The sequence below is a fragment of the Drosophila ananassae genome, chromosome 2L (assembly GCF_017639315.1).
Source record: "Drosophila ananassae strain 14024-0371.13 chromosome 2L, ASM1763931v2, whole genome shotgun sequence".
Taxonomy (NCBI): domain Eukaryota; kingdom Metazoa; phylum Arthropoda; class Insecta; order Diptera; family Drosophilidae; genus Drosophila; species Drosophila ananassae.
The window spans coordinates 8,919,153-8,935,670 of NC_057927.1; the positions used below are offsets into that span (position 1 = coordinate 8,919,153).

The window sequence follows — 16,518 nt, forward strand, 5'->3', positions numbered from 1 at the left end:
ACTAAAATAATTATTATTCTACTATTGTACGACTAAATACGTTTAGCGCGTTGTTAGCCTCGATTTATGGTTTGTAAATATTAGACAACATTCATTTAACGCAGTGGTATTCTCCTCCATTTTTATATTATCGAATAGGTTATTATCCTCTATTTTACTTTCTTAAATGGGCAAACATAATTTGAACTATAGTGCAATTGTTTCAAACAAAACCAAGCAACCATCAACAGATATATTAACATTAACGATTAATATAATTTACGAGCTTTCTTTGCCAATGCCAAGAAGGACGAATCATGCATATGTATGCATTTCATATATATGCGTGTCTATCGCATGAATCGAAAATCAAAAATCATTTTAAGTGCACATAACTCTTTTTACGTAGAACTTAACTACTCCTAGGTTTCCAATATTATGCGCACGCTTCTGCCTCTAAATTAAACCCAAATTCTTCACATTTTCCCTCAGTTCAGTTCAGTTCTGTTCTGTTCTGTTCTGTTAAAAAAAAAAAAATATCACAAGCCAGAAAATGCAACTCAAAACTTTTCTCCTATGTTCAAGACTTGAGCGAAGGAAACATCCTCCGGGATCAGCAAAGATCTAAGCGAAAACTGCTAAGAAACAATAGCCCAGACGCGACAACCAGCACCGACAAAAACCAACAACCAACCAACAATAGCCCAAAAATAATTGAACTAAAAATTGAAAAAAAAAAAAGAATATATATAATTATAATAACGGAAAACTAATATAATAAATATATACTTGAAAATATTCAAACGATAAGAGTTTGAATCTCAGATACAAACCAAACAGCCTAAGGTCGATTGTACTTTTCTTTTTTCTATATCCACAAATACAACCAACAACAACCAGCAACCAGCAAACACAACAGCAGCAACCACAATTTTATTAAACAATAGTACTAATCTTACTACAGAACTTAAATAGCCACAAATAAATAGAAATAGCCACAGCAATTAACTTTAACAGGAGTCCCCGCGAACACAGATACAACACACACGACAGTTTTTTCAAAACAGATTTGTATTCATAGCCACATAACCGATACAATAGCCACGTATATAGAGAGTCTTCGATTATAGCCAGCCAGCAATAGAATCAGTCTAAAGTCCAGGATCCAGAAATTAAAATTCAGAAATCAGATATCAGAATAAAGAAAAAAGAAGCAGCACGAAATCGAACTGCAAGGCAAAAAAAAAAAGAATCAATATATCAATTGAAAAAAATAAAAAAAAAAAATGACAAACAATTTTTATTTCAATTATTAAATCTTAAAAAACACACCAACAACCACTCCACACAGTTACAGTTACAGCCAGAACAACAATAGCCCTAGAAAAATAATATTCATAATTAATCAATCAATCAATCAGTAAACAAAGAACTTCAATAGATGTAAGCAATTGGCGAAAACACATACAGAGAAACTTAAATCTTAGCCAGGCAAGAGTTTTGAGAATATTTTCCATTATTTTTACAACAACAAACAAACTGATGTAAGTACAATTTATAAATTTAGACTTTTTGGTACGAACTAAACTAAAACTAAAACTAAAACTAAAACCAACAAATCCAAAACACAGCAGTTCTTTTGCATTTAAGTAATTACTGCAAAATTCAAAGCGAAAAAGTGTAACATTTTTTTGAGTGACAGAAAACCGAAAGCAAAAAGCCAATAAGCATATGAGAAAATTCGCATTATTATTAGCAATAGCCCATAAGTACAGAAAGTGTTTTAGCCATAAGGCCGAAACAAAAGGAAAAAAAAATGCAGAGATTAAAAAACAGAAAACTAAACAGAAAGTGAAGAAAACGACCTAAACTGCAGAAAAACATGTGAAACTTATTTTGTTCTGCTTTGAAATATAAATCCAAAATATGTATGTTAATTTGATAAGTAATTTATAAACATAATGGAATTTCGCTTAATATGATTTACACAAAAGTACATTTAACGCATATATTCTAAACCTTAAATTAATGTAAACCGTTAACAAAAGCAGCCGAAATCATAGGTTTTGTTTAGAAAAGCGTGCATAATTGTTATTAAATATACACAGACACACACATAACTAGTTTAAGTTGATAATTTTCGTTATTCTTATTATTTACTTATTATGTTTTAAACGCAAAAAAACAACAACAACAACAAGATATATACAATATATTTACGGATTAAACGTTTATTAATAAAACAAAATATTTTAGTTAAATTTTGTTTGTTTTTATTTTGAACTCATCACCGCAGGAGGCTTTCTTTTCACACACACACCCCCAGCATCCCGATAAGAAAACTTAAGCAGAACTTAAGATGGAAATATGAATATTAAACTAAGCACATTCTAACAATTGCAACAAGATATTAAATACCATTATATGCAATAGTTATAATTGACAGACGACAGAATTAATCTATAAACTGAACAATAGCCCAAAGTAAATATTGGCCCTGATAGGCGCCTGGAGCCTCGGGTCTTCTAACACGGCCAATATTTGCTCCATTTTCACATGCAAGATATGAACAGAAACCAATTGGCACTCAACAGATGCAACCAACAACAACACCAGTAATAATAGTTATATAACAAGAACAAGAAGAAGGAAATGCAATTGAAACTTTTGTTTTTCGGTCGATTGAGTATTGTTTTTGGATTTTTTATTATTTCAGTTCTTAAGTTGACTCTCATGACTTTCGGGAATTGTTTTTCGGCTCGAACCCACTTAACACTTTTGGACAATTCCGAACCAAAATCAATAATGGCCGAAACTACTACCGACGAGCCAAGGAATCGTATATCTAAACTCAATACAGCTTCAGGGACCAAACTAAAGGATGATTTAAGGAAAATTTAAATAACCAAGCACTGGTAAACTGGTAAAAACTGGTAAAATGTAACCACAAGGCATACAAAAAGTATCAAAATAAAGACAAGAAATCACCAACCGATTCGAGGCATATCTAAAAACAGAATACAGAGACGTCTAAATTCAGAAAATTATAAAGAAAATAACGTTCGGAAAATCGGAAAATCTAGGGAATGAAACTATGTATAAATTATGAGAACCACAAAATCGTATGTGTATATAAAAAAAAGAAACAGCAAACCTTTTGGTAATCCATATACATATATTATATATTTAGCGTGTCAAAAATAAATCTAAAGGATCAAAAACTCAATGAAATTTCAAAAAAAATATAAATATTTCTGGCGAAAGTAATTTGGATAAATTCGGAGTAAATATATTTAAGGAAAAATGTATACGATATGACGATATGCAAGGAAAATTTACTAAATCTAATACTGGTTTAAATGTAAAAACCAAAAACCAAAGAGAAACCAAAATTTGAATGGAGAAATTGAAAAGTTGAAGGAATATCCCATTATTTAATTTGGTGTGAACGTTTTTTTGTAAATAATGAAATGGAAAGCTAAGTGGGATTTTCTACCAATTAAATATGAAAGGAGGGAATAAAACCATAACTTAAATTCAAATTAGCAAAATTTTTGTCAAAAATTAAAAAAGAAAAAAAAATAAGACCTAGTAAATGCTAAATTCAAATTTATAGTACATATTTGTATATGTATGAGTGTATTGCATAAGTTCGATGTGAGTGTATAACAAATTATTATTAAAATTATGCTTACTACTTTCGTTCAAAGGTTATTTTGTTTGTCTAAAACCGACAATGAATAAGGCCCCCATGGGCCGAATTCCAATTGCAAGAAGTTAAGTAACGAGTCAAGAACATTACCGAAATACCAAAATGAATCTTTCGAACCAAGTCAAGTGTATGGAAAAAGCATTGTAAAAAAGTATAAAATCGAACCAGTTGGAAAGACGAGGTTACGGATCAAAAATTGCTAAATCAAGAGCTAAGATTTGTGTATATGTGAGGAGATTGAAGAAAAATAGCAGGTATACAATAATGGCAGATACAAAAACACACAGAAGACAAAAACTAAAGAACAACTTGCAACAGAGACAGAGGAATACAAACCCCAAACAAAACTATTACTTGTAATGATGTGAACTTGGAGCATACTCTCAGTATTTTTATGAATACTGTCAATAAAAAATAAATAAAAACTTTACATCCCGATATCGTTTTATTTCCGGTCAGGGGTAGCCCTTCCCAGAGTTGTCAGAGTCCTCAGTGTATTGGAAATTTCAATTTGAAATGTAACTGGCAGTTCACAGACGAACGTAGGTTTCTATTCGGACAGATACTAAATGGTTTTATAAACTACAAAAAACCAAAAAAAAAATTACAAAAAAAAGGAAAAAATATAAAATTAGTAGATTGGCCCAGAGACACGCAAACAAAATTCGGAAATATCTATAATGACCATCCGAAGACTCAAGTGCGACCTCAGCCCCGAGCTAACCACCTGCCTCAAGCTAAAGGATGCAGTGCGTCCCGACTGTTGTCGCGTCACCGACCCCATTCCGTACGATGGCGAGTGCTTTGTGCGGGACATTGGCAAGGAGCTGGAGCAGCTCAGCCGGCGCCACGAGCGGATGTTCGTGAAGCGGCGCCGCCTAATGGAGATGGCGATTCCCATCCGGCGCACCTGCCGCTTCGTGCCCAAGTGTGCCTGCCTCTTCAGCAAGACGATCGAGATGGTGCGCCCCTGCGACGCCCAGTCCCACACCCGTACTGAGCAGCTCGCCCTGCCCCTCGTCCGCCGGCTACTCAACCGGCGTCGCTCGGCCATCCACAGCGGCGACAAGATCGGAGAGTCCATCCTCAACCGGTGGCTCCGCTACAGCTTCCTGTCCCTCTACAGTCGACTGGCCAACGTCAGGCCGCTGACCAAGCCGTATGTTTCAGACAATATATATTATATTTTTGTTTATTTTAATATTTAAAATTTACAGCAAAAAGAAGAAAAAGAAGACGGAGAAGGCGTTGGCCAAACACGACCAATATATTGAGAAGTTGGCCCAGCCAAAGAAAGTACCAACGCCCCCGAAACCGGTAAGTTTTCTTTGGGATTTCACTTTTGGAATAAATGTTGACTTCAAATCCGAAAAATCATCAGGAGCGGAAGCAGGGCGCGAGCGACAGCGAACGATTGAAGAAGCTCTCGACCCCGAGGGCCTTCCACGAGGAGGTGAAGCGCAACTGGGAGCTCACCCCCGAAATGAAGAACTACAAAGCCTCCAAGCGCATCAAAGAAATCTCCCAGCCCGTCACGCGGGAAAACGTTCATATCAACGAATCGCCGGAGAAAGTCTCCCCAAACGCCCTCAAATACAAGCGTGAGTATCCTTTCCAGGATAGTGTAGAAGGTATTGTAGCTAATGCCGCAATCCCCCTCAGCGAGTGCCAGGATCAAGGAGATGTCCGAGCCGCTCACTACACGCGATGCCAACCAGGGATTGGCGGACGTCAAGGAGAATCCCTTCGGCATTGCCCCGAATGCCCTCAAGTACAAGCCCTCTTCGCGCATCAAGGAGCTGGCGGAGCCCAAGGAGTTCGAGAATACGCACATCCGGGAGAATCCCTTCGCCATCTCGCCGGCGGCCCTCAAGGCGAAGGCCTCGCCGCGCCTCATCGAGCTGGCCAAGCCCAAGGGCGGATAGAGTGGAGGAGGATCGTGAAGATGTGGTCGCAGTCCCGTCCCGTGTCCACGTACTCACGTACCGTTTTTTGGCATTTTGGTTATTTAAGATTAGCGTCTTTCTTTCGGCCGTCTTTGGTTTCACGTTTTATAATAAATTTTTAGTAAAAACGTCGTGTTTTCTTGGCGATTCTACCTTTCCCTCTTAGTATTAATAGTAACAAAGTATTAAAAATTAACATAAAATATAATCAGAACCACTTTGGCAACGAAAAGCGATAGCGATCTGGCACGTCGCACGACCACTTTCTCCTTTCGTTGTCACAACAGGCTTAATTTTCTTTCCTTAAAACACACATTTTCCAAAATTCCATTATCAGCGATATGGAAACTATCCTACAATCACGTCATAGCCTCGGCCTCGCCAGCTCTATCAGCCGCGGAGTGATCTTGGCTTTGAGCGCCCGGCTGGGCACTTGGTATGGGGCGGTCCTAGTCCAGGTGTCCTTTCGCAGCTTCGGCTTGGCCAGCTCAATGAGGCGTTCGGTTGGCTCCCTGACCTCGCTCTTGAACGTGGGACTCATCAGGCAATCGCTAGGGATCTTTTTGGTTGCCTTTGCCAACTGAGAAGTCCTCGAAGAGGCTGCAAAAGGATTAATAAAAGGGGTCATGATAGTCTAGGATTTATTTTCCCACCTTTGTAGTGAAGGGTACTCCAGTTTATCTGAAACGGAGGGTGCCTCTCCTTGGTAAAGGATGGCTTGTGGGCCAGATCCAGAAGCCGCTGGGTGGGCTGAAAGTCCCGCATCGCCTTGGTCAACTTCCAAGGCTCGCTGGGGACTGGTTCCTCCGATTTCTTGCTCTTGGCCAACTCCACAAGGCGGTCGGACGCCACAGTATAGGAGTTCGAGGAGCGGGAATCGAGGTCTCCAAAAAGGTCATCGAGGTTGCGTTGGGCCGATTTCTTGGAAGAACTTCCAAGATTATTGAATTTAAAGGGTTTCTTGGGAGCTACTTGGAGGTATCTCTCATATGATTTCGAAGAGGCTTCCCCGATGGTACTACGAATGGATCGCTTCAGGACCTCTCCAAAATTACTTGGAGAAATCTTCTGAGGCGGAAAGAATTTCCTTTTGGGGGTGGCCAGGTCCGCGAGACGCTTCCGGGAGTAGGTTGGCTTCTCGGACCTTCTTAAAGGACAAACGTGAACATGCAAATCAAATAATCTATGAAAAGGTAAGTACTCGTAGGAGAGATCACAGATCAAGCAAAGGCTGTCATTCTCAAAGCAAACATTCATCCGGAATATCTACTTACCCCTGCTGAGGGGTAAGATTGTTTTGGGCCAATATTCGTTGATGAGGTGAGCCCCTCGCCTTCTGGGCTTCTTGGGGCTTTGCTAATGGCCGGTTGTCCCCACACCGATTGCTAGCCACAAAGACCGTTCCAAGGATCTCAGAAACAACCGGACAATGTATGCAAACTTACCGAGGACGACTTTCTTCGATCGGCACTTTCACCGGCGCCTTAAACCTTAAATCACAGTTGTATGACTGCCGTCCGGGCAGGTGGAAGAGATGTTCCCAGGAGGGTGTTTGGCTAAGGAACTGGTGGACAAGATGCGAGTGATGGCTGGCCATTTTCTGCCAAGCCGGTAACCGTCGCGACATTACGAAAAAAAGGCACACAAAAATGCTTCTTGGGCTTTCTTTTTTCTTTTCTTTTGTTTGTATTACTTAAAATTTAGACAGCTCAAACTGACAATTGGTTTTTTAAATAATAATTAATTTAGAGTTGAGTGTTTTCTGCTATCGCCACACGCCTCAAGTGCGGCCGTCGTTCGCTATCTTTAAATTGGTTTAGCTTTTTTACTTTCTGAGGTTTAAGCGACTGCTCTTAAGAGGACCATTTGGTGTTGAAAAATCGTTAAAATAATAAGTTGGAAGGCAAAATAATACGTAAATTAATTAAAAATTTAGGGTACTGCCAATTGGTAAAACTAAGAATTCGGGGCTGGGCGGTGTAGTTGAACTAAACATATATATTCGCCAGAAATAATACTCAAACACAATGCATTCGGGGGGAAGGCAACTTAAAATGGGGAAGAAAGAAAATTCTTTGTGGCGACTTTTCTTTAGACAAATCAATTTTGGGCTGCGGCAACAACAATAAAACTGTCAGTGGTCTAGGCGATCGAGAGTCAATATTGCTGATCTAGGACATGTTGAGGATGATGGCGCGGGTGAAATCCTGCGTGGTGGACTGTCCGCCCAGATCCTTGGTGCGAATCTTGCCGTCGATCAACACCTTGTTAATGGCGTTCTGGATGACCTCGCCGTAGGTGGGCAAGTTGATGTGGCGCAGCAGCTTAACACCGCACAGCAGCATGGCTGTGGGATTGGCCAGGTTCTTGCCAACAGCCCCGGCGAAGGTGTGACGTGCACCCTGGAAAAACGGAACATAAATCTGAGGTCTATAGTTCTGATTATGCAGATTATCTTACCGGTTCAAAGACTACCGTTTCCGATGAGTACGAAGCACCAGCAACGACTCCAGCACCGCCCACAAGACCGGAGGCCAGGTTGTCAACGATGGCACCGTACAGGTTGGGGGTTACCATCACGTCAAACTGATTGGGGTTGGACACCATTTGCATGGTGGTGTTGTCCACTATCATCTTCTCGAACTGGATGCGGGGATAGAGCTTTGAGACCTGCTCGCAGGAGCGCAAGAAGAGACCATCACCGAGCTTCATGATGTTGGCCTTGTGCACGGCGGTGACCTTCTTGCGCTGATTTTTCGTGGCGTAATCGAAGGCAAACTTGGCAATGCGCATGGACTTCTTGGCAGTGACGATCTTCAGGCACTCCACAATACCAGGGACCGACTCGTGCTCTAGAGCAGAGTACTCGCCCTCGGTTTGTTCGCGGATCACCACGGTATCAATGTTGGAGTGACGGGTCTTGACGCCGGGCAAGCTGCGCACATGGACAACGTTGGCGTAGAGGTCCAGGTCGTTGCGCAGCTTCATGTTCAAGGTCTGCAGGTCGCCCACATTGCTGTAGTCGGGTGTGGCCAGAATGCCCTGTAAAAAGAGTCATTAAAGAATTATAAATAAAAACGTTCATAATTAACAAGTTTTCCTATACGAATAGGTTGTCCATTTCCCACCTTAATGCAGACTTTGTTCTTCTGAATGGAGGCCACAACATCCTCCAGCTTCGCGCTCAGCACGGGATTGATCTCAGAAAGGAAATAGCACTCAAAATCCACGGGCACGCTGGCTGCCTGCAAACAAACTGATGTTTACTAACTGAGCGACTCGCCTAAGCACATTTAACCACCTTGAAAACCTCTTGCAGGGAGTAGACCAGCTCCGGACCTACACCGTCTCCGGGAATCAGTGTGCAGGTGGTCCTGTTGGCGGCACCATGCCCGTGTTCCTTCTAAAAGTAAAATTATTTCTCAAGTTAGATTCATGAAGTCGGGAAAAAATCGACGAAACTCACGCGTACGCAAGGTGTGGTATGATAGCTCCGCACAGCAGCAGCCTGAAACAAGGATATTGGATGATTACCATCTAGGATTATAACCTCAAACGCAGAACAGCAACGATTTAATATTCGCACAGCGTCGCGCTGGCCAAAGTGTTTATGTAAGAGCTACGGAATCGGAACGCCGACAGTTACCTGCATGAGGGTGCGTCCTACGGTTTTGGCCAGCATCGACATGTTGCTTATTGGGGAGCGGTCAACTCAGTTGCGGTGCAGAAATTCGTAAGGTGTGCGAAATTGTGGGGGCACGGAGAATTTGCGTTTATTTCTTCCACGGAGCCGAACCGAAAATTTCAATAGGACCACGCAAATCAGCTGATCAGCTCAATCAGCTGTATCTTTTTTTTTTGCTTAATTTCCCAATATGAGTTAAATTTCCCTGGTTGTGAACCAGGATATATATTTTTCTGTTTTTCAATACTAATTGTTTTCCAATACTTTTAAATAATTCGAAAAGACATGATTTTCCGAAAAATATCTGATTCCGAGCATATTTTGTTCGTTTTTTATTTTCATCATATCCGAAATTCCATATCGAAGAAAAAATTCCCCAGGTTGTGAACCTGGATAAATCGTATTTTCCAACACTATTTTAACGGTTATTTTAAATTTTTAAATACAATTTAAAAATCGTAAATTATAGGAATACTTGTAATGTTACATGTGTTTGTGCTACATTTCTAAGCTTTGTTCAGCATTTTCCAATTACAGGCAACTATTTCCCCCAACCTAGTTATTTTCAACGTATCCTTTCCTAGTCCCAGAGTGTAAACTTTAAAAATTATTTAATTAAATTCGTGTGGAAATGAAATGCGTTCAATTAATCCACAAATGGAAATCGCTCCATGTTTCAAATTCAATTGTCTAACTGTGTTCCATAGTTTAATCTAATATACATTTTTACAATCGAAAATTTAGGTTCCAATTATCGCTTTCGAAATCGCCATCAGACCGCACTCGCGCTTAGAAATCTTGTTGTTTGGGGCTTTACTTAATGGCGTTTCTATATATATAATTTTTATAATTGAAGCTAAACAAAATGTTACAAATATATGTAATATATATGATCTCTCGTAGGACAAATTACATATTGCTGTTTCGCTATCGTTCTCGGGCTGTGATCCGTCTTCTCCTGGACTAAAAACAAATCATAGGTGTGTCTGTGTGTGTATAATTTCTATCCTTGAAGGAGAAAGGGATGGGGACGTAGTCTACAAATACAGAAGGCCGCTGGCGGCAGCGTGGGCCATTAGGGTGTTAGCCGCCTGCTGCGTCTCCAGCATGAGGCGTGCCTCTTTCATCCACTCGCCGGCTATCTGGCGCGGCGCACCCTGCAGCAGGTTCAAGTACTTCAGTGCCTGCAGAAAATCGCTGCGATCCACATGGTACCTGGAAACGTTAACGATAGGCTATGATCCTAGTTGGTTTCAAGACAAAACTATTGTCACCTGGCCCTGTTCAGGATGTCGTAAGTGTCCAGCTTGCTGTAGTCGAAAGGTTTGTTTTCGAGTTCGTCCTTGGAAATGGGGTTGTCGGGTCGCAAGATGAACAACGACTGCAGATAGGACAGTAAGTAGATGGGTAGGGCGGCTCCATCCTCCGGAACCAACGCCAACCGGCGTGCCACACGCTCCACGTTCAAGAAACGTTCCCGCAAGGCATCCTCGGGATAAACACCGCGCTCCCGAGCCTCCTGCGGCATGCTCTGTAGCACTGCGGCCACCAGATCATCGCCCTCTGGATAAATGACAGTCCATTAATGAATTTTAATCGTAAGATGGAAAGATTTTGGAGAATCAAGACATGCAGACTTACTCGACACCTTGGCAATAGCATTGATCTCGTTCTTCAGAGGACGCAGCTTTTCCTTGTAGTGAACTCCGGGGGTGGCAGTGCGCACGGAGGCCCACAGGGCTTGGCAGGCGGCCCACAAAGCTTGAGCTTGGTTGGCAGTGCGTTCCGAATCCGCACGCTCTGCGAAAAGTAAAGTGTTCTAATCAATTATATTTTACAATTTAAATAGTTTCAAATGAGATCTAACTATGACAAGCGAAAGTACCTTGGAACTCTGTCTCAATTTCTAAATGGGCAGCGTGTTTTAAGGGAATTAAAGAAGCGCATACAGATCTGTTCAGACACCGAGCGAAAATCTAGCTCTAACTCTAAGATTGCTTACCCTGGAGAGCCGCATCCATGCCTCGCAGCTTGCCCAGCATAGCGGCCAGCTGAAGCTTGTAGTTGGCCTTCTCGGTGGCCAGCTTGTCTTCCAGCTCCCGCTTGAAGCTGCGAGTAAGATCGGTCTCCCGCTGTGCCACAATATCCTTGATGTGATCCGCATGAGCCTCGGCCTGCTTCTTGAGCTGCTGGCGTAGCACCTTGTCGGACTCGGCATGGATGTGGAAAATCTTCTTCTGGTTCTCCACGGCCAGCTTACGTCGCTCCGCCTCCAGATGGTATTCCAGCTGGGCGCGCAATGCCTCCGAATCACTGTCGCCACGCAGAGAGTCTATAGCCCGCTTCAGGCGCAGTTCACCGTCAGTTTGCAGGCGCTGCAGCTCCTTTTGATAGGCGAGAACGTGGGTGTAGGCGTGCAAGATGAAAAGATCGAGGTCCTCCTTGGACAAATTGAGAGTCCGGTCGGCCAGACTTAGCCCCGGGAAAATGGACTCGATCTCGTCAATGAAGTAGTTGCGCGCCTTCTCCACGTTCAGCCAGTACTTGTCAGATACGCTGGCGGTGTCCTTGTGCCGATATAGTTCATCCTTCATGGTAGCTATATGGTCCACCAGCTTCTTAATCTTGTCGCGCACAGCCTCGATTGTTTTAGTATTTTGAGCCGTGGCAGCGGCACTCAACGCAATCTCACAGGCAACTTTCAAAAAGAAAGAAAAAAAACAAGTATTCTTAAAAGTTCGGAGCGTTGAATGAAGTATTCTTACCAATTTTCTCCTGGGCTTCCCGCGCCGCTCTCTCAGCCGTGGCCACTGCTGTGTCACGGGCTCCGGCGCGATTCCTCAACTTGGTCCATACTGCATTGTCGCCTTTTTCGACCGCCTTGTCTACCACATTGCGCACATCCTCGTTGAAGCTAAAAATGTCCACAATTAAATGGGAAAAAGGGACAGAACTGCCAGCCTACCTCTTCAGGACGGTGATTGCGTGGTTGTACTCCTTAACGGCCAGCTGGGCGGACAGCTCAATGGTCTTCTCCAGCTCCACAACCTCGCGGGGCAGCGGTTCCTCTTTGGGCTTCACCAGAGCAACCGGCTTGACGGCTGGCTTTTCAATCGGTTTGGACTCAACCTTAGCAGGCGACGAGACCGCCAGGGACTTCTTCTCAGCCCTGTCCCCCTTCACTTGCTCCAACTTTGGCACCTTCGGCTTGTCCTCACTGGCGCCGCCGAAAAGACCAGTCACCTTGGATGTGACAGAGTCAACGGAAGAGGTTACAGTGTCAAAGCCGGCCTTGACCTTGTCAACCTGCTCGTTGACACTCTTCGTGATACCCTGGAACGGTGGCTCTTCCTGCAGCGCCACCTTGATGACCGTACCTGCTCCAGGCACATTCTTTTCCACCAACTTACGGAAGTCGTCGTCGTACCTGGAGGGACATAATTTCAAGATTTAGTTTGGGAACAGAATGGGAGTAGGATCTCAGAGTTTACTTGGCGTAGGTGATGACACCGCCCACGGCCGCCAACGGGGAAACGAAGAGCACGACTTTGCCGAAGCTAGCTTCGCGCATGTTTGGTGGCGGCGGAAGGCTCTGATAGCCATATCCTTGTCGTCCTTGCTGCTGGTTGCCCTGCTCCCGGTTACTCCTGCTGTTGTTCTGGCTCTGGCCCTGGCTCTGGCTAAACTGCCTGCTGCTACTTGTCGTGGTCTGCTGCAGCGTACGCTGTGAAAGGGGAGAAATCAGATGAGACTGCGTCTATTTTCGGTGATTTGGTAAGCATTTGGCCGCCCTCCGGCACCCACAGGCTTCCCACCGCAGTGGCATCTGGGACTTTGGAGTTTTTTGGCTGATTCCTGGGCTTGGGATATGACATAACCAGCGCCTCTTGTATTTTCGCCAGCCGCCGGGTTGTGGGTGCGAGGGGGCAGCGTGACGATCGATTTTCACGTTATCACACCGAAAAAAAAACACTTACCTGCAGGGCGCACTTGCACTGATCTCGCACCGCCAGTCGATACATGGTTGAGTGGGTGGCTGGGTCACGCTCTGCTCTCCTGCTCCTGCTTCTGCTTCTGATTCTGCTCCCGTGAATTGAAGAATTCCCGGAAGGAAGTTAAATTTCGACCGATTCGTTCGAAGCTGGCTAGACTGCGTCAGCGCTGGCGTGTGAATGCTGCTGCTTCCTCTTCTCTTCCATCCCACACACTCACGCACAGGTCTCTGGTCTCAGGTCTTCCTCCAAATGTTACGTCCTTTCTGCGCTCCTTGCAGACCTCCTTTAGGATCAATTCGCTACGGTACTGCTACTGGAATTTGATAATTCAATTTTGTTTACAATTCTTGACGGGAAAAGTGTTTGGAACGTACATACAACGTACAATTGAAACGACATTTCGAAAAATTTATACGTTTTAGTCAGTTTTCTACGCAAAAGACAGTCAAGGAATTAATCTAAAATGAAAATATTACTTTAATAATACTGCCAATTTATAAAATCATCAATTTAATTTATTATTTTTTCATTTCTTCGTGACACGAAAATAGCCGGTACATTTCTAGGCTCCTCGCTGTGAATGCGATTGTTTCCATCTATCAGCTGATCGGTTGGTGTTACGCGATTTGATAAGAAGAAGAACTGGCCGAAATTTTGGATTATTTCGAGTTAGTTGTATTAACCAAAGATAATGCTGCGAACCTTAGTGGCAGGCGGTAAGTGGTCAAGCCCTGGTTGTTTCCACCAGTAACATTTTGTGGATTTTGCAGCTCTGCGAAACATTTGCCGGCAGGCGCCGGTGGCGGCGGTGGCTCCGCTGGTCCAGGGCACACAACGTGCTAGCTTGGTCACCCTGGCGAGGGCGAGCCTTTTGCCAAGTCCCTCAGTGACTGTCTCCAGCCCTATGAACCTGCTGCAAATACCTGCTCTGCAAGGAGTCACAGGAGCCGGCAGCACAAGAAGTGTCACCAAGTTCTCCCTGGTCAAAGGGAAACGAAAGACCGTCAAGGCCGTGCTGAAGCGGTTCAAGCGACTAGAGTGGGGCGCCTGGATCCGCACCCATTCCGGACGCCAGAAGAAGCTGTTCAAGAAGTCAGCGGCCCTGCGGCGACGCCTGAAGCAGCACGTCTTTACCAACGCCACCCAGAGCTGGCTGCTGGACAAGATGGTGACCAGTTTCTGGCGCCGACCCAAGCACTACATCAACGACCCCTACCGGCCCTACCACCGGCGAGATGAATACTTTGCCACGCAGTCGAAGACATTTAAAGTGTAATGCAGTCTAAGTTATCAATATTAAATGCCATTGTTTCATATTTTTACCAAACAACTAAAGAACAAACAACGAAAAAACATTTAGGGGGCCACGATATTGTTGCGCAGCTTTCCCAGACCGACGATCTCCGACTCGACAACGTCTCCGGGCTTAAGGAACTCCGGCGGAGACCGGTGCATGCCCACTCCTTTAGGCGTTCCGGTCACAATAATGTCGCCCGGCAGCAAGGTAATGGTCTGGGACAATCTATGAATCACATCGTCCAGTTTGAAGATCAAGTTGCCGGTGTTGCCGTCTTGCTTCAGCACGCCATTGACCCAAGTCTTCAACGACAAGTCATAGACATTCGGCACCAGGCTCTTGTGGACAACCGCTGGGCCCAAGGGCAGGAATGTGTCCATTGACTTTCCAATGAGGAACTGGCCACCGTTGCGCTCCTTCTGCCAGTCGCGGGCGGAAATATCCTGGGCCACGGTGTAACCGAAAATATGATCCATAGCCTTCTCCTTGGGCACATGTTGAGCGACCTTGCCAATGACAGCGACCAGCTCGACTTCCCAGTCAATTTTCTGCAAAGATTCGAGTGGAAAAATTCGTGTTATCAAATCGTCCAAACATATCTTCTTATCTGGACCCTCTGCCACTCACGGTGCTTGCTAAGTGGGCGATCACATTGTCTTGGGGGCCAGCCAACGCGTTGTTGAACTTGCTGAAGAACATTGGCTCCTTCGGAGCCGGTTTGTTTTGCTCGTCGCAATGGTCTTGGTAGTTCAAGCCTTTTAAAATAGACCCATTTATTAATATCGGAAATTATCACCCCAGATTTTAAAGCTCTCACCAATGCAAATAATCTTTCCGGGATCGGTTAGGGGGGGTAGTAGTGTGACGTCATCGGTAATCTCCAGCCGCGGCTGTTTTTCTGCCTTTTGAGCCAGCTCCTCCAGGTTGGGGTTCTGGGCGATGAGGGTCTTAAGGTCATTGGGCACACCACTCAACCCGGCCAGCTCCACCAAGGACTTTTGGTCCTCGGCGAGGAATCCCAAGCGCTTGGACAAGTCACCTTTGCGCAAATATTGCACGAACCTCATTCTGGCAGCTAGCATTTAGCAATGAATTAATTGGTTGAATCGATCGAGCTTCACAATTTCCGTAATCATAGAACTATGAAGAAAATTTCCCCAATCATGGGAAATTATAAGGGCTGCTGAAAATATATCGGAATTAACGGCTGTTCACGTAGGTGACGAACCAACCTGTAATGTGCGCAAGAAGCCCCCTTATAGTAACCTAATGAAATTATGATTAATATTTTATTTTTAACGGCAGGGGGATTTTTTAATGTTTGGAAAGGCTTAAAATTAGATACAAAATTAGATTTTATTGGATTGCGAAATGCATTTTCTGGGGAGTCCCCTTCCAAATTGCGGAAAATGCATGGGGAGGCCAATATGGGTCCCCCCGATGGCTATATCTTTGCCAATAATCATCCGATTCATGAGCGGAATACCTTAAATGGATCGTGTATCGATTCTCCATCGATATGCATCAAAAGGTATAAGCAAATTTATTTTTTGATTTTTTGTTAAATTTTCTGGGGAGTCCCCTTCCAAATTTCGGAAAATGCATGGGGAGGGCAATATGGGTCCCCCCGATGGCTATATGTATCTTTGCCAATAATCATCCGATTCATGAGCGGAATATCTTAAATGGATCGTGTATCGATTCTCCATCGATCTGCATCAATATCTAGAATCAAATTTATTTTTTGTTAAATTTTCTGGGGAGTCCCCTTCCAAATTGCGGAAAATGCATGGGGAGGGCAATATGGGTCCCCCCGATAACAATATCTTTGCCAATAATCATCCGATTCATGAGCGGAATACTTTAAATGGATCGTGTATTGATTATTCATCGATCTGCCTAAA

General features: G+C 43.8%; 6 protein-coding genes across 10 annotated transcripts; 2 read left to right on the forward strand and 4 right to left on the reverse strand.

Annotated features, from left to right (window-relative positions):
* The first annotated feature begins 4,159 nt into the window (after positions 1-4,159).
* Positions 4,160-5,765, forward strand: LOC6500840. Its single transcript, XM_001953977.4, has 4 exons — positions 4,160-4,850; positions 4,909-5,008; positions 5,073-5,292; positions 5,354-5,765. The coding sequence occupies exons 1-4, from the start codon at positions 4,372-4,374 to the stop codon at positions 5,614-5,616; spliced, it is 1,062 nt and encodes a 353-aa protein (XP_001954013.1). The 5' UTR covers positions 4,160-4,371; the 3' UTR covers positions 5,617-5,765.
* A 57-nt stretch (positions 5,766-5,822) lies between these two features.
* Positions 5,823-7,264, reverse strand: LOC6499745 (testicular haploid expressed gene protein). Of its 4 annotated transcripts, none has more exons than XM_001953978.4 (4): positions 7,083-7,264; positions 6,912-7,022; positions 6,291-6,781; positions 5,823-6,237 (listed from the first exon to the last, which is right to left on the reverse strand). In XM_001953978.4, the coding sequence occupies exons 1-4, from the start codon at positions 7,262-7,264 to the stop codon at positions 6,002-6,004; spliced, it is 1,020 nt and encodes a 339-aa protein (XP_001954014.2). In that variant the 3' UTR covers positions 5,823-6,001. The 4 variants fall into 4 exon arrangements, with proteins under 4 accessions (XP_001954014.2, XP_014766205.1, XP_014766206.1 ...); XM_014910719.3 differs by having other exon boundaries at positions 6,291-6,784; XM_014910720.3 differs by lacking the exon at positions 7,083-7,264 and having other exon boundaries at positions 6,839-6,949.
* A 23-nt stretch (positions 7,265-7,287) lies between these two features.
* On the reverse strand, positions 7,288-9,538 carry LOC6499744 (isocitrate dehydrogenase [NAD] subunit beta, mitochondrial). The gene is made up of 6 exons (XM_001953979.4): positions 9,284-9,538; positions 9,104-9,145; positions 8,939-9,040; positions 8,766-8,882; positions 8,098-8,679; positions 7,288-8,039 (listed from the first exon to the last, which is right to left on the reverse strand). The coding sequence occupies exons 1-6, from the start codon at positions 9,323-9,325 to the stop codon at positions 7,809-7,811; spliced, it is 1,116 nt and encodes a 371-aa protein (XP_001954015.1). The 5' UTR covers positions 9,326-9,538; the 3' UTR covers positions 7,288-7,808.
* Positions 9,539-10,003: 465 nt separating this feature from the next.
* Positions 10,004-13,434, reverse strand: LOC6499743 (MICOS complex subunit Mic60). 2 transcript variants are annotated; one of them, XM_032449796.2, is made up of 9 exons: positions 13,300-13,434; positions 12,814-13,046; positions 12,288-12,749; positions 12,088-12,236; positions 11,325-12,020; positions 11,208-11,228; positions 10,964-11,122; positions 10,597-10,885; positions 10,004-10,537 (listed from the first exon to the last, which is right to left on the reverse strand). In XM_032449796.2, the coding sequence occupies exons 1-9, from the start codon at positions 13,342-13,344 to the stop codon at positions 10,360-10,362; spliced, it is 2,232 nt and encodes a 743-aa protein (XP_032305687.1). In that variant the 5' UTR covers positions 13,345-13,434; the 3' UTR covers positions 10,004-10,359. The 2 variants fall into 2 exon arrangements, with proteins under 2 accessions (XP_032305687.1, XP_001954016.1); XM_001953980.4 differs by lacking the exon at positions 11,208-11,228.
* Positions 13,435-13,506: 72 nt separating this feature from the next.
* On the forward strand, positions 13,507-14,644 carry LOC6500841 (39S ribosomal protein L35, mitochondrial). The gene is made up of 3 exons (XM_001953981.4): positions 13,507-13,621; positions 13,869-14,033; positions 14,088-14,644. Exons 2-3 carry the CDS (start codon positions 14,009-14,011, stop codon positions 14,591-14,593), a joined length of 531 nt encoding a protein of 176 aa, XP_001954017.1. The 5' UTR covers positions 13,507-13,621; positions 13,869-14,008; the 3' UTR covers positions 14,594-14,644.
* Positions 14,605-15,794, reverse strand: LOC6499742 (fumarylacetoacetate hydrolase domain-containing protein 2). The gene is made up of 3 exons (XM_001953982.4): positions 15,432-15,794; positions 15,242-15,369; positions 14,605-15,162 (listed from the first exon to the last, which is right to left on the reverse strand). Exons 1-3 carry the CDS (start codon positions 15,694-15,696, stop codon positions 14,674-14,676), a joined length of 882 nt encoding a protein of 293 aa, XP_001954018.2. The 5' UTR covers positions 15,697-15,794; the 3' UTR covers positions 14,605-14,673.
* Positions 15,795-16,518: the final 724 nt, after the last annotated feature.